The sequence below is a fragment of the Hippoglossus stenolepis genome, chromosome 10 (assembly GCF_022539355.2).
Source record: "Hippoglossus stenolepis isolate QCI-W04-F060 chromosome 10, HSTE1.2, whole genome shotgun sequence".
In the NCBI taxonomy this organism is placed as follows: domain Eukaryota; kingdom Metazoa; phylum Chordata; class Actinopteri; order Pleuronectiformes; family Pleuronectidae; genus Hippoglossus; species Hippoglossus stenolepis.
The window spans coordinates 16,490,613-16,507,619 of NC_061492.1; the positions used below are offsets into that span (position 1 = coordinate 16,490,613).

Genomic DNA, 17,007 nt, shown 5'->3' on the forward strand with positions numbered 1-17,007 from the left:
AAGAGAATTTAAATCCAATAATTGTTGTAATATTGCAAAGAGAAGGTTTGGACTTATTTAACTGCAGTTTGGCAACTGATCCACATTTTGCCCCAGTGCATAACTTCATCATCAGCCCTCTTCTCTGTTGTCCTGGACCCCTGTGTTGGCCACAAGGTAATAAAAATGTCAAACCTGTTAATTACAATGCTGAGTTGTGATTATATGGATTTATTTTCCAATGAAAGGGCCATAAAGTAGTAAAACTACACCGACTCAAATGTCGTCATCTGTTTTCGTGCCAGGGATTAAACTCTGAGTGGATCTTGGGTCACATGTCACAGTTGGATTCCTCCTGGCGTTCTCGATGTATTTTCTTTCCACTATATGGAAACATCAGAGCATCTCTGTGTACTTTGGAGTGCCCTGTGAATTGTCGTCCTCTGAATAGACAGATGAGATGCTCCCCTCTGGGCAAAGGAGTGAAAGAGTATGTGCTGGTGTGAACACCACCCCCCCTCCCCAACTCCACTTCTCCATTGTGTGTGACAAAGAATTATAAGTGTGATGGTATGAGTATGCATGCTGGTGGGTGTGTGAGCATATGAGGGACACCGGTGTGGGGACAGGAGGAGGAGTCCAGGTCAGTTGAACTTGCCGAGCTCGTGGTGGCCCGTCAGTTCCGAAAGTTGGAGGACGTGCAACGGAGAAGGGGGAACGGAATCATGGGTTGGATTTGGACCCTGGTTGTGTGTTTGGGAGTTGTGTATTCTGCTGTGCCTGTTTCGACTCAGGATTCAACCAGGTGAGTGGTGCAGTTTGTTGTAAAAGCAATCACACAACAAAGAACATTCATATTTTATATATTGATTCAGTTGAACCAACTTGTCTGACTAATCGATGTCTTCCCTCCTTCTATTAGGACGTTGTATCTGATCTCGGGTCCAGATGTGTTGCATGCTGGGACACCGACATCCTTGGCTGTCACGGTTCTATCAGACCTCCCTGGCAGGGTGACGGCTGAATTGGCACATGGCGACACCAAAGTGGCCCAAACAGAGGACTTCCAAGGAGGTGATACTGCAGTTCCAGAAATTTAGAGTTGATAGACAAAATGATTTTTGACTTCTCTGAGAGCTGAAGCTCCATTCTGTTTTTTAAAGGTCTGACCCGGGTCCTCACACTGCCTCCGGTGAGTATATTTCTTCTTTACCTTATTCTTTCTTCTCTCAGAAAATCTCTGGTATTTCTTTCCAAGATGCCAGTAAAGATTTCTTAGCCTATCGTCACAGATTTCTAATGATTCTTATGCACTCGCTCCAGATTCCTGGCTCTATATCCCACAATTCCCTCTTTAACCTGACCGTGAGAGGCTACAGGGGTGACAGTGTCATTTTCACCAACACCACCACCCTCAGCTTCAACCTGAAGAACGTCTCCGTCTTTATCCAAATGGACAAATCACGCTACCAACCAGGTGACAACATCCGAGTCAGGATTGTTTCAGTCCAGTTGGATAACCGTCCGTACAAAGGCACAGTGGATATCGCTGTACAGGTAGGTTTCTGTCATGTGTGTGAAAGGACAAAGCCATAGGAGCTGAATAGATTTTTTTTTTTAGCCCGGCATTGTGTCGCCGTGGGAAGTCTGACCGACGTCCCTCTGTCTCATGCAGGATCCCAGAAGGGATGTCGTGGACAGGTGGAAGTCCACAGGGAATCTGGGGATTGTGTTGCAGGAATTCAGTTTAACGCACACGGCTCCTCTTGGACAGTGGACGTTCATAACAACAGTGAATGTATGGTTGATTTTTTTGTTTGACTTACTTTCGTATTTTATTTTTAAAAGACTGAAAAATGTAACCTCATGTTGTCTTTACTACAGGGGGTGCCTAAAGAGAAAACGTTCTCTGTGGAGCATCATGGTAACAGACCTTTGTTTTTGTTGCCATATTTTTTTTGAAAATAAGCTTAAATACATTGGTTCACATTATCTTTCTTCAAACAACAGTGACATGCATATGTGCACTGTACATTTAGAGGGTCATTGACCATTGTATACATGCCAGCCTACCACCCACTCTTCCCACCGATGAGACCTCTTCCTAAAGATTCCACTTCCAGTACAGTTTTCAAAGTTAAAGCCTCAAAAGCAGGGGGCGGGGCCAAGGGCATGGAACATCAGCTGAAATCTGATTGACCCTGAAGGGCCCCTGTCCTGTCAGCAGTCACCTACTACTATATGAAATTTCAAGAATTTTTTATTTTCTAAGCGTTTATAAAGTACACAATGTGCTTGAACAAGAAACAATTGTCTAAATATATTTAAAGCCCATTTATGAACCCCGATTTAGAAAAGTCCTAGATCCAGCACTGCTTAAAAGTACCAAGCCCTCTATTTGTTGGTGTCCTTCCTCTGCAGCTCAGCATGGACACACTGCACCAACAGAATACTCTGTTCCCATTTGCTTTGATTTAAAGGGATAGTTCACCTCATTATCTACTCACCCCTATGCTGATGGAGGGGTGGGTTAAGCGTTTGAGTCCGCAAAACAGTTTTGGAGTTTCAGGGGTAAACAGTGTTGCAGCCAACTCCAATACAATTGAAGTGAATGGTGACCATTCTTCAAACGTAACAGAAAAATACATAAAATGCCTCCATACTGCTCCTGTGGTTACATCCAAGTGTCCGTAAGCCCCGACATTCAAATTAGACTCGAAACAGCATCATTTACACCATGTTCTTAGCCTAAATGTCCTCTGTTAGCCTGCTCCGGAGCCATGTTCACCTTCTCCAAAAGAGTTTTGTGGACTCAATCACTTCACCCACCCCTCCATCGGCATAGTGGTGGTTAGATAATGGTTGAATTTACATTTTTGGGTGAACTATCCCTTTAAAGCATGTTTTAAAGGCATCTTTAAATGGCAACAATGGTTACACCCAGCAAAATGTATTCCAATGTTCATAAATAGACCTGAATGTTCCTTTAAGTCGTGAAAAATGGTGAATCTTTCCTTCAAGATAAACTCACAAATATGTAAACCCGTCTTTTAATTACTGCCTGATCCTTTACTTTACTGCATCGTTACTTGTTGTAGCAGAGCGTCCTCATTTTGAAGTGATGCTAAAGACGCCGTCACGGGTCCTCGTTGGAGACGACATCTCAGGATCAGTCAGAGCACTGTGGGTTCAATTATGATCATTGCCAATAATCAATAATATCACATCTGCAATTTACACGTACGTTAATAATGTGAAGGGTTTTTGTTTCTTTAGATACCCCAGTGGACAACCTGTACAGGGGACTTTATCTGTCTCTGTCTCTCTGGCACCTGAAACGATGCCTGCAGCTTCTGAGGACAAGTTGACTCAAACCAAAGAGGTGAGGATTTATTGTCCTTGTAGTTCATTTATGAAGTAAATATACGCCAACAGTCCACTTCCTGTGTTTTTATCCACCTTCTACAATTCAAGCAATTACATACTTAATGACATTAGCTGACGTCTGATCTTTGTTTTTTCTTTTTCAGATCTATGGGTCAACACAGTTTTTCTTCAGCAAAGATCAAGTTAAAACCCTCCACGCTTCATCAGGAAGAAGCAGCGATACCCGAGTGCACGTTGCCGTCTGTGTTACCAGCAACTCTAAAGGTGAGATGGATTTAAAAACAGCGTTTAGTTGATGGGATACTTAATTCCCTGTTTTCAAGCTATTGACTGATATCATCTCATCACCTTAGGATCTAAAGTGAACAAATCGGTTGAAGTCCACCTGGTGAGGAACAAATACCAGCTCACCTTCCATGATATCCCATCGTCCCTCAGACCATCTTTACACTTCACTACAAAAGTGAGTGAATTATTATTATTATCACTCTATTCATGTAGCAGCTGTTTTCATGAACCTAAGAGCTGAACCTCTTTATTCCACAGCTTAGGATCACTAGATACGACAGAAAGCCCCTGAGCTCGCAGGATCGAACACACTTGGCTGTGTTTGAGGTCGATCAGAGAACGCCAGCGCTGAACTCGACCAAGACCACAACTCTGACGGCACCGGTGCCCGAGGACGGGGACGTCCATGTTAAGCTTGAGTTACGAGCTCAAGTGGCGATGCTTTTTATTCGGGTGAGTATTTATTTTGATTTATAACACCTGGAATGTTGGTCCTGCAGGGAAAAGTGGCGTTCGGCGGTTTCGTTGTACGTAAGATGAGTAGTTTCGTTACACATGTTCAGAAACAAATTTGAATAAGTGAGGTTTATTTTCCTCTGTCTGAGGAGAAAAAAAAGCATAACATCTAAAAAGATAGATGGTGTCTTTTCCAAAGACTAAAATTAGTATTTGAGTTTATATTTATATAACATTTATATATAACAGTTCATATATTTGTGTATATAATGTGTATATGTTCAGGCCAGATTCCAGTCCAGTGAGGAGACTCTGAAGATCTACAACAACTATGTTTCTCCCAGTGGTTCATATATTCAGATCACCCCAATCAATGCCTTACCTGCACAGGTAACCATACACATGTGTTTTGTCGCTTTGTGCCCAAAGTCTGTTACATAGATGATTGTGTTACGTTATGTTTCATGGAATATATTTAACTTTCAGGTTGGATCGGCTCTTCAAATAGAAGTGGAGAGCACCTTTAAACCCACTGCGCTTCACTTTGTGGTATGTTTAGTCAAATGTATTAAATGTAGAAACCGAGTACCAGTGCGATATCGGTGAATTTAAACATTGCTGACAAGCTAGCTCTGGCTAATGCTACACTTCTTCTTCGCTGTTTTTGAGCGCTGAAGAAGTTGTATCCTCTAAAAGAAATTTGCTGTTTAATCTTGGTGAAACTAATATACTTTAAAGACGTGGTATTGGATTAGCACATAGATTAGAGTACTTTCTGATGCCCAAACCGGCATTTTCAGCAGTATCAGAGGCATTTACAAATGCTGGTATCAGTATCAGTACATTTTCATATTGGCCTTTATATATTTACATTTCAATTATCTTTATGGATCTTCAAGCCCTGATGCAATTATTGTTGAATTTTCTCTTTATAGCTCCAACCATCACATTAATCACAGTGAAGCCTGCAAATACCACACCACAATGGATGCTGGTGTATAGATCATTATGCGACATCACTGTGCTCATCATTTCTCTGTGTGAAAAGCTTCTCTTATATTGTTGTACTTCCAGGTGAGCGCCAGAGGTCAGGTGCTAGCGGCTGGAACAAAGAATTCCTCCTCTTTCTCTCTGAGCCCAGCACTGGCCTGGTCACCTGAGGCCTGCATCACCGTCTACTGCGTCCTCTCTGATGGAGAGGTCACCAGTGACGCAGCACACGTACCCATCAGCCAACACAGCCATGTACTTTCATTTATTGTGCTATCGCTATTGGTGGACAATTGGTGGACAATTCTTCTGGACATGCCTGTGATTGCGTGTTTCTCTTTCGGCAGGTCTCTCTCAACTGGAGCAGTGACGAGGCTCGGCCAGGTGAGCAGGTTTCACTCTCTGTCACTGCTGTTGAACCCAGGTCCCATGTTGGAATTGCGGTAATGGGGATGCATGACGACAACACTCCAGAGGATGACCTGGACTTTAAAGTGAAGCAGGTACGGTAGTTCTTAAGCTTTAGCAAGATTCACTCTCGGCTATACTCGGGCTCCCCCTACAGGTGGGATGTGAAATTCGCTGTCGTAAATCCGGGTTGGGGTCTGAGCTTCCCAGTGCACCTGGACATTTGTGTTTGTTGACAACTGGCTAACTCAGAACCTCTGACAAGGTCGAAATTTTGCACAAACGGCGGGTTAGTTTTATTTGTCGTGACACTGGAGTAAAAAGTAAAGCAGAAGAAGTACAGAATAGAGAAGAATAAGTGTTTTAGTTCAGCGAAAACACAGCAAGCAAGTAGCTGGCGCAGTTATCGCTATTTGGCTAACTTGCCAGCTACACCTATTGAAATGGGTTTACCTGGGGTCTGACGATAAACTAACAAGTCGACAACCTACACTTACACAGCCCAGCATCAAGCAAGCAGAACACCACAAGACATAGCAAACAAGATAAAGTTGACTCTTTTAGCTTTTAGTTTCCTTTGTAGCTCTGCCATTATGTCCACACTGAGATATAGCTAGCTGCTAAGTCCGGCTCTGGTAATGGGTGTGCAATGGGGTGTCTGTAATAGTAATTTGAAGCCGTTATTTTAAGGTATAAGAACAACCTAGTGTTGCTTTAAAGCTCTTTTTTTGCTCTTCTTAACACTGATCGGTGATTTAAAGTCACTTGAACCCAGAAGCTCCATTGTCAAAAGAGACAAATACATAATCTCTGAAACTTGATCTTCTGAGAACCTCCTTCACAAAGTCACCTGTTCAGATTCGGTCAGATTTGCTTCACAGTTAATTACTATACACTGGTCTTACACTCACCTTAATCTGTTGTAAAGACACAGTTTTCCCAGTGAGATACTGTATTTAGTGTGTGACCACTAAACCAGTTGGTCTGGATGTAACCTATCTGTGTGCTTTGTTAGGCCATGACTCTGCCGTTTCTAAGAGCTGGTAACTCTAGTGTGTTGGCTGCGTGGCCTGAGGGGGTATTGACGGATGCAGGACGGAGGAGACAAAGCCTTCACCGCTGTGGCTCGTCTTAAAGATGAACTTTCCTCGTCTCCAAAGCTCTAAATTGTATCGGCTTGAACAAACCGTTTATAAACCGAAATCTCCTCTGGCCTGAGCTGACACTCTTTTACACCTTACATCACCTGCCAAGACTTGACCTACTTTTCTTAGTCTCTAACGATACATCATCTGATGGACGTCTAAGTACAGGCGTTAATGGTGGTCATCATCTAAAGATTATCTCTACAGTTGTATTGTTTTGCAGCTGATAATTAATGTATACATTTTATTGTATTTTTGGTGTCTTTCACGTTACAGGAATGTCATATTTGGATGTTGACTAATGCCACACTGTACAAGCAAAAGCAGCCTGATGGACCTCAGAATGGTAGGATAATAAATAAGTCAAGTTTATTTACCGTTTATAGAACATTTCATATGGCAAGCATAGACTCAGTGTGCTTGAAAAAGCAAATGTAGATGACACATTCATGATGTGACAAATGATATGAAATTATATAAAATAGGAGGATATTAAAAAGATATATAATACATAAATAATTTGTGAAAATTAAATTGCAAAATCACAAATAACTGTAGTTATTGAGCACTTACAGTACAAAGTGCTGCACAACAAGAAAACAAATGGTTAAATACAGAAAGAGGTACATTAATAATAATGGTAATAAAATAATAGATAATAAAAATAGCAAAGTAAGTTGGTTCCACAAATTCAGTAAAAGCTGATTTAACCTCCAGTCTTAGATATAAATACAGTCTGGGCTTATTCAGATCTCCTCTCTCTCTTTTGTGGGGTGGCGTTTCAAAAGGCGACGTCCTATTGGTGGAGAAGTACTGGAGCCACTGGATGGATGCCACTGAATCCTTGCTTTGGTTAGACACTATTGTCAGGTGAGTACTGACACAGTATTTAGGGTTAGGTAGATTAAACGGAGTGATTTATGTTCATATATAAACACCATGTCATTCTTTCCTCCTGTCATTTCCCTCAGTGATACAAATTGGACAAGTGTGAAAATCACAGTGCCAGATGGTGTTCCTGCTTTAGGAGCTGTAGCCCTGGTCATGTCAGACAATCTGGGTTTGGGCTTCACTCCTGTGCCACTAAAGGTAACTAAATACTCACTATGTGCCAATGTGTCCTCGGGATATTTCTCAATTGTCGGGTATTTTCCAACTATTGTTTTGTTTTCTTTCTCAAAGTTGCCTTAGTGCTTTTGTCTCTGCTGAACAGGAGATACAGGAAGAGATTTTTGCATCTAGTTTTCAGTTTCTTCTAGGGCCAGGCGATTTAAAAAAAAAAGTTATATTATTATATTACCGCAATATCGTTTTCTTAAATAGCAATATTAAAAATAGATATTTGAATTGTGGTCTCTTTTTTAGCCAAAATTCCTTCAATTGTATCTGTGTCCTCCTGTTTACAGATGAGTGTGTCCAAAGATTTCTCCTTGTCTCTGAATGTCCCGTCGTACCTCATCAGGGGAGAGGAGATGGTGCTCGAGGTCGACATCATCAACCATTTAGAGCAGGACTTGGAGGTCTGAACGAATAAATCTGTGGGATATTCAGGCTGAAATAAAAGCAGTACAGATAATTGATTGACAAAGTATTATTTAACTCCTCCACAAGTCCAAGAACTTGCCTAACCGACCATCTAAAATTATCTTCCAATAATAAACATGTATGACTGTCAAGTTTCATTACAACAGTTTTTTTTTTACATCTTGACATTTGTTACCTGTTAGTTTCTGTTTTGATTTTAAAATAAAAGTTCATCAGGCGATACATGGACTTACTGTACATCAGACTTCTTATCAGGGATGATTGTTGTTTATGAACAGCGAAGCTCCCTCGGATCCTGAATGTTGATATTTTAAATTGTAAATTAAAACCCACCTATTTAGCCTGTCTTTTTATTAAGGGTTTCATAATTTTAGCTTTCGTTATTTTTTTATATTTTATCATTATTTTTTTTGTTATCGATTGCTTTGATATGCTTTGGTCTCTAAATCTGAAAGTTTTTAACTCACTTGTAAAGCACTTTGAGTTGCATTTGAATTGTTTGAAAGGTGCTATAGAAGTAAAGTTTGTTTGCTTGATTGATTTGATGTCTAAAAGGTTTTTGCTTAGCTTCCATATGTTTCTCTCTGCAGGTGATCGTGCTGCTTGCACAGAGTGCCGCCTTCAAGTTTGTCCTGGGAGATCGAGGCGATGTCTCTGTGGTAAATGCCCAGAAACTCACCTTAGGGAGTCATGTCTCTGCTTCAGCCTGGTTCCCCATCAGGCCAGTAGCTCTGGGTGAGATTGAAATATCTGTGGATGCCGTATCTGCAGAGGCCTCAGACAGCCTGGTCTGGAGAGTGCATGTGAAGGTATAACGCGATTGAAATCGAGGATACTATAGATGTTGTTTAGGGGGATGGATGCAGTATAATATACAACATGCTACGTGGCATATGGTTAATCCCATGATAACGGTGAACTTTCCTGTTTCTGAAGCCTGAGGGAGTGGAACAGTCGTACTCACAGACCCTGTTCCTGGAGCTGGCACCAGAGAGGCACAACCACTCCAGATCCGTCTCCTTCTCCTTCCCACCAGATGTGGTGCCGGACAGCCAGAAGGCCCATGTGGCACTGGTTGGTACGTCGATCATTTGTCTTTCCCTGTTGGGCCATTGGCTGTTCCATCTGAGTGCATGTTGTGTTTACTTTAGGTCAATTAGGCATGGGTAATATGTGCTCGTATTTTCCTAAGTGTTTGGATGTGGAGCTCGGGCGTTTGTGCATCAAAGTCCTGAAAACATTCAGGTGCTGCGTGTTGGGAAATGGAAACAATGGAACTCAAACAGGAATGTTATGGTGGGCAGATTCAGAGCAGCTGTCAGGCTGTGCTCCTTTCAGGTTGAGGGATGTTGGGCGTTCGTCATGGTAGAGAGGCAGGCTTCGGGTTTTTCTTCATTTGGAGCCAAATTTGTGGTTTCTGAGTATTAAACTTTGAGCAAATGTGCAAAATGGAGTATTTGACTCTGCTTGAGATGGTGTTTTTATGATTGTGTTTCTTCTGACTTGTGATTCCAAGAAGCCATTTCAAAAGTGTGGTTCTTTTACAGTACATGCCATAGGCTGTATATAATTATGGATAAGGACTCTCCACTTCCTCTCGTTGTACTTTAATGAAGCTCAAAAGCATATGGAGGCTTGAGTCCTCCTGCAGCAGCTGTATTTCAGTTCAGACCTAAAATCAAAGCTAAAATATCCCGGATCGAAGAGCTACCATCTTTTTCTTTTGCATAGTGATTATGGTGGAGTGGAGCCGCGATATTGAGGCCCCACCATTCTTGACCAATTGCAAGTCAGTCTCAGCCGTCAATCATGATTTTTAACCCTGTTTTTATAGCATCAAATAATAACTGAAACCAAACTTCTCCAAAAAATTGAGATAATAACTTTGAGCTTCTAGTTTGGTCCATGTCCCATCCACTAACATGGAGGAGTTGTCACCTGAAACTTGTTAGTGAACACGTTGTTGTGCAACAGTTAATTGCTCCCTCCCTCCCTTCACACAGGTGATCTCTTGGCCTTGTCCTTCAGTAACCTGGACTCTCTGGTGCAGCTGCCTCAGGGCTGTGGGGAGCAGAACATGATCCACTTTGCTCCGAGCGTTTATGTTCTCCAGTACCTGAACAAGTCAACTCTGGATGATGAGGAGATCAGGAAACGGGCTCTGGGTTACATGATGGAGGGTGAGTAGCATTTTCATGACTTACTGGATTACTCATGGTAAACGACACTGTGTACATACTGTATAAAGTGTAATCGTTACTTAGGCTCTACAGAGCGTCTTCATAAAGCTAATTATCTGTATGAAATTCAGTGCTTTGTTGCTGAGTTTCACTTCACATGTCATGTTTTATCATCATGTTATATTTTTTGGTGTAAGGTTATCAGCGACAACTGTCCTTCCAACGAGAAGATGGATCCTTCGCTGCTTTTGGTGACAGCGACACCTCTGGGAGCACATGGTGGGTTTCTAGTGTCCTGGAAATTACACAAGTGACAGGTGGTTCATTGTAGATGAGGTGAAAGCAGTGCTCCCTTGCTTCTGGTGTACGATAGGACACTCGGAGGTGTTGTTACCGAGGGGTCAGCAAGGTTTGATTTGTGGAATTAAACTAGAATGTCACTCAGTAGAGCACAAATCTCCCCTTAAAATCAGTAAAACCTCACCACATTTCACACATTCATAGATAGTTCCCTAAATGTGCCTCATTTTCATCAAGATCCATTAATTATTCTGTTGGAAATTGGTGAAAATGTAACAAAAACGCCTTATCTCGTTATTTTAAAGAAAGTGATCCACCCCTTTGTCAGGGCTTAAAAAATTAAAATGGCCTCTTTCCCATCCTTCCACCAAGTTTCATGGAAATCCATCCAGTAATTTCTGAGTAATCCTGTTGATGAAAAACAGACAGGGGTGAAAACAACCTACTTCACAGAGGTAATCAATCACACGATTTTCAGCCATTGCCAAAAAATTGGCTGGCTGTGGGCTTGGTTCGGTTTGGTTTGATGTTGGTCCTCCCAGGTCCCCTTTGTATGGGGCCCCCAAAGTCCCTTAATTGTGTTGTTGTGTTGATAAACATCAAGTTCACAGAAACTAATTTCCCTGTCTCTCCCGCTGCTTCTTCTTCTCCGTCATAGGCTGACAGCCTTCGTGCTGCGGTGCTTCCTCCAAGCTCAGCCCTACATGCAGGTAGACAACAGTGTCCTGACTCAAGCCATTACTTGGCTCTTGAAGCACCAGGGGCCTCAGGGAGAGTTCAGAGAGGTGGGCAGGTTGATCCACACGGAGATGCAGGGCGGACTGGATAACAGTTCCGTGGGGCTCACCGCTTATGTGCTGATTGCGCTGCTGGAGGATGAGACCTACGCGGTATGTCGGTCGAGACGGTGTCATGTAAAGTATACGAGGGAAGAAAGGCGGAGACACTGATGATCTCTTCTTCTGGTTCCTCGTGAAGGAAATGTACAAAACCAACGTGTCCCTGGCCACGAGGTACCTGGAGAACAAAGTGTCCAGTGAGGTGTTCAGTAACTACAGCCTGTGTCTGGTGACATATGCTTTAGCTCTGGCCAACAGTCGGGCGGCTGCCACTGCTCTGTCCCAGCTCACCGGGAGAGCCGACTACACAGGTAATTTAACAAAGGCTGTTTGTTTAACGAAAATATAAAATGTTGTATCAATATCGGAACTTCGCAACAGTCCTGGTTCAAACTGATATTTGAGATGCACAAGATGCATCAAATCCTCTGAAACTGCAGCATTAGTGAAACCCCATGTCTGTGTTTTGTTACAAAAAACCTTTTGTTGGATTCCAAATACTTGTTTTTGAATAACAAGTATTTTCTTGTTATGTTACCAACCAGAAAACATTTGATATCTGCCCCTAAGCAGCCTGGTTTAGTTTTACAGAAGTATAACGTGACCATCTGGTGAGTTGCTAGAACATTCCTGCGTTTTAAATTTCCTTTTATCCAGATCCATCTTAAAAATAAATTCCATCTTAAATCTGTTATGACAACCATGTAGATCGATGTAGATATTTTTTCCAATGAGCAGCATGATAAATCTGTAGGAACATTTTATCCCAAAGATGGAGTTATGATGTGGGCGTCCTCTGCTGGCCTGAACTCTCGTGACTGGCAGCCGTACTCGGCGCAGATCGAGATGGCCTCTTACGTGCTGCTGGCTCTTTTCAAGGGTGCCAGCCTCCTCGAGGGCTTTGCACTCCTGAAGTGGTTGAGTAGGCAGAGCAATCATCTGGGAGGCTTCGGGACGACACAGGTGGGACGAGAAACCTTCATTCTGTGACTCAGGTAGATGATGTTTAACTGTGTGACGGGTTGGTTCGGTCTAAAAGACGATTATCAGGTAAGTGGGGAGAATTGAACATTGTTGTAAATATATTTGTGTATTGAGCTTTGTGAAAATAGCATATTAAATGACAGGCACACACAAACACACACATGCACATACACTTATATGTAGTGTGTCTGTGTGTATATCATAAAATATAGGAGCTGTATAATTGTGTATGTCTATATTGTATATACATATATATATATATATTATAAAATATATTGATTATGTATATGTTGTAGATGCATGTATATATAAATATGCATGTATATTATAAGAAATATGGATTATCCATTATATGTGTGTGTCCGTATGTGCACGTGTATATGTGTATCCTGCATGTATATATAATTTATACAATATTGATTATCTCTTGCATATATCATGATATAGTATTGATTGTTTCCGATGTGCGTCCTCAGGACACGGTGGTCGGCCTCCAGGCTCTGTCTTACTACGCAGCATTCAGCGGAGCCAACGCCATCGACCTCAGACTTAACATATCCGCTCCAGCATCTTCGTTCGGTTCTCTGTTTAGCATCAACTCTACGACTTATCGGATGTATCAAAGCCAAGAGGTAATAAACCTGTGTGTGTTATTTTTTATATTTCACATGATGCTGTAGTTACCGAGCTATTGTCAGCCTGGGTTTTCTACTTTCCTGTTAGATTAACGCGGACCAGGATCTAAACATAAACGTATACATGGAGGGAAGAGGATTTGCCATATTTCAGGTACAGTATACAGCATTGCTGTTAAAGGAAAATATCACACCACAACTCCAAACTACCCCCTGCAGTACAGGATTGTTTCCATACTTCCAATTTACTCAGCTCGACATGAAGTTCAGTTCCACCAGCGGAGCATGACCAGAATAAATTGAACGCAGCAGCTGTGCAGATAGCTTCCCCCGGCCCAATGCTACAGCAATGCAGCTAAATACTAATGTTGGGGGATAATAGACGCTCGGCAATTACCATCTGGAACACATAATGTAGTAATCCAGATAATATCACTGAGTGGATGATGACTGTGGTGACAGGTAAATGTTTTCACTATGTTCAGTGTTATAACCTCAGCCACATATCCCCTTCATAACCCATCTGTCATTTAATACTTTTATGTAGAAAGAGGTAAATAGATACAGAGATTCAATTGTTTTCCATGACTATAAGCGATATTAGTTTTGTGACTGTGGGGAGTACCAGTGTGAACTGCTGTAGTACAGTAATATTAACTGTGCACTTTCATCACTATGTTATTAAACATGAGCATGAATCCCTCCAGATGAACGTCTTTTACAACGTGAGGAGCTCAGCGTTGTCCCAGGACGTCAGACCTGCCTGGGACGAAGACGCGTTCTCATTAGATGTTGACGTTGCTGAGGACAAAGAGCACAATCACATGCTGCTGTCTATATGCATGAGGTCAGTACTCCAACACAGATTTGTTTACATGCAAATTTACACCAGTAACACCAGACCCTGAATTTAAATGACCTTGTGTTTTCGTGCTCTCCAGGTTAAAGGAGAGTCAGGTGATATCTCAGACAGGTATGGTCATACTGGAGGTGGGCATGCTCAGTGGGTTCAGGCTGTCTCCTGGAGCCGCTGCCCTGACGGACCTCATCAGGAAGGTGGAGATACTGCCTGAGAAGATCAGCTTGTACATGGATTCAGTAAGTGTCTCATCGGCATTTGTCATACTATAAGAATTTCAGGAACATTTGAGCTCAGTTTAGTTGTACAAATACTTTTTCTAAAGCACGGCTGTTGGAACAATCCGATAATCTGATAAAGGTACAACAGCCGTAAAGGATTTTAAAGATACAGAGTCGTGAGTCCAACCTCAAGACATTTTTGACTAGCCACCAAAAACTGTATTTATTCATTTTAATTTCCCAACATGGTTTGATCCTACTTTACTGCGAGGAATATACTTCTATTGGCTGGTGTTTTCTCTGTATTTGACTCATTCCTGCCCCATGTCAACCATATCACCAAAACAGCACATCTTCCACCTCCGTAACATCGGCCGCCTCCGACCCTCACTTTCACCTTCTGCTGCAGAAACACTCATTCATGCATTTGTAACATCTAGACTCGACTACTGCAACAGTTTACACTTTGGTGCCACAAACAAAGTCCTTTACAAACTCCAGTATATCCAGAACTCTGCCTTCCGCTCCCAGTGCCCGCTCAACTGATCACATCACCCCAGTCCTCCATGACCTCCACTGGCTCCCAGTAAAATACAGGAAAATCTATAAAATGCTACTCACCACCTACAAGACCCTCAACAACCTGGCTCCCCCTACCTCTCCGACCTCCTCCACCAGCACACCCCCACCCGACGCCTCAGATCTACTGATGCCAACCTCCTTCAGGTCCCTAGGACCAAGCACCGACCCTGGGGTGACAGGGCGTTTCCAGTCGCCGCCCTCTCTCTGTGGAACTCATTACCACCCCACATTAAAAATGCCCCCACACTGCTATGATTAAAAAAAGCCCTCAAAACCCACCTCTTCAGACTTGCCTTCCCCAGCTTAACCCCCCGACCCCATGTGTTTATATTTCTTAGTATACCTCATTCTAATCTTTTTCTTAGTATTAAAGAGTATGTTGATTGTTTCCTTATTTTACCCTTCAATATGTAAAGCGTCTTTGAGAGCTTTGAAAAGCGCTATATAAATGCGATGTATTATTATACTTATTAAAGAAGTGTGTTTCATAAAAAGCTTGTCATCTAAACAAACCTTACCAAATTAATATTAATACATTCTGATGAAAGTTTATATTGTGTGTACAGACATTAGTTTGTCATCATCACTTTTCTGGCACATTTCAGCTCAACAAGTCAGAGGTCTGCATCGGACTTCCAGTTATCAGAAACCACAAAGTGGCCCATGTGCAGGACGCTGTGGTGCAGGTTTACGACTACTATGAACCTCGTGAGTACAACTTCACATTCCGGCTGTAATTTCATAGTATGTGTAAATGTTCTTTAAGCCACAGACCTGGAAAGAAAAATAAATGAAATGCAGAATCTGGTTTCCAAGTATCCTGGTTATTTTTGCACATGTAAACAGCTTATACTGGTTGCAGAGAGCTAGATGAGAACTTGTTTATAACAATGCATGTATATATTACCTGGAGTGCTCCAATAGACTCCAGGATACTGTTGCTTTGGAGGTCGTTGTGAGAAATCAAGACACAGTCACATTGTCAAAAACTAGGAAACTGTTGTGATTACGTAACAGAGATAAGAATATCCAGGTTTTTCATGTTCCATGTAAATGTGATTTCTTAAATATAATCAAAACTAAGATACTACAGCATATGTAAACACACTCTACAATCAGCTTAGCCTTTGTGTTGGACTGTAGCAAAAGTCAAGCTCTCTCAATATACACACCAGTATGATTTTACAGTGATATACACAGTGTGACTCTCTGATTATTTTCTAGTATAATTTTGATTGTTTCCTCTGCGTCTTAGAGAGAAAAGCAGTACGAACGTACAACTCTGACTTTCTTCACAACATGGAATCCTGCTTCTTCTGTGGTTCGGACTGTGATCTGTGCAGACCTGGAATCACAGTGACCGTTTCTTCCCCCCTTCTTCTGTCTCGCTCGGTAAACAGCGCCACCTACAGCTTGAGTTGCATATTTCTTGGAGTCATTGCTTTCCTTTCATTGTAGTCTGCGTTTGTGGATTTTTTTTAAACCAAAAAAACATTAAAGTAATGAATTGAGGGAAATTTAGTACAGTATGTAAACATTGATATGCACTGGATCCAGTTTATAAGTTCTATATGAAATTTATGTTTTCTTGACGAATGATTGTAACGTTTAGACGCTTAGCATGTTGCTCTTTTGCTTAGTGCACACTCACCTTCTACTATTTACAGTGGGTTTTATTTTATGTTATTTTTGAAAAGAGTTTAATGTGGAAATACTGTATTTGGAAACCTACCCATATATTTCATTTGTACTGTGAATATATTGTTTGATTTTAAACATAAAAAACCATATTAAAGCATTTTTATACTCTATATTAAATCCATGTGTTTATTCTACAGCTCTCCTGCAGTTTCCAGCAACTGTCTGACTTTTGGGTTTAATATACGTCTACACATGATGTAAGACACTCGGGACGTGAATGCGGCACAGGGAGAGAAAATGTAAGGTGATTTGGAGTGAAATAAAGCCTCACCCCTGTGCCACATCACGTAACACTACGCCAGAGGAATGTGGACTGACCTGCAGACATATGCACACGTTTAAATCATCCCAGCTGCCGTATCATAAATTCTGAATGCGATTTCTACGATTTTGACCGACTGTGTTCAGTCCACAGCATATTTCATTTTCTACAACGCAAACATTTCACAGCGTGTTCGCTTGAATGTGACTGCTTTTCTGACTGTAGTAATCAGTCATTTCACACAGG

General features: G+C 41.7%; 1 protein-coding gene across 1 annotated transcript; it reads left to right on the top strand.

Annotated features, from left to right (window-relative positions):
• Positions 1–704: 704 nt before the first annotated feature.
• Positions 705–16,588, top strand: LOC118116706 (CD109 antigen-like). The gene is made up of 32 exons (XM_047341537.1): positions 705–784; positions 902–1,053; positions 1,143–1,171; positions 1,303–1,536; positions 1,655–1,777; positions 1,864–1,903; positions 3,081–3,162; positions 3,256–3,361; positions 3,510–3,630; positions 3,720–3,829; positions 3,913–4,107; positions 4,396–4,500; positions 4,597–4,659; positions 5,185–5,355; positions 5,448–5,603; positions 6,930–6,999; positions 7,442–7,523; positions 7,625–7,742; positions 8,060–8,173; positions 8,789–9,007; positions 9,135–9,276; positions 10,202–10,378; positions 10,576–10,657; positions 11,337–11,568; positions 11,657–11,828; positions 12,290–12,480; positions 12,978–13,148; positions 13,240–13,290; positions 13,844–13,983; positions 14,078–14,234; positions 15,404–15,506; positions 16,054–16,588. Exons 1-32 carry the CDS (start codon positions 705–707, stop codon positions 16,254–16,256), a joined length of 4,191 nt encoding a protein of 1,396 aa, XP_047197493.1. The 3' UTR covers positions 16,257–16,588.
• Positions 16,589–17,007: the final 419 nt, after the last annotated feature.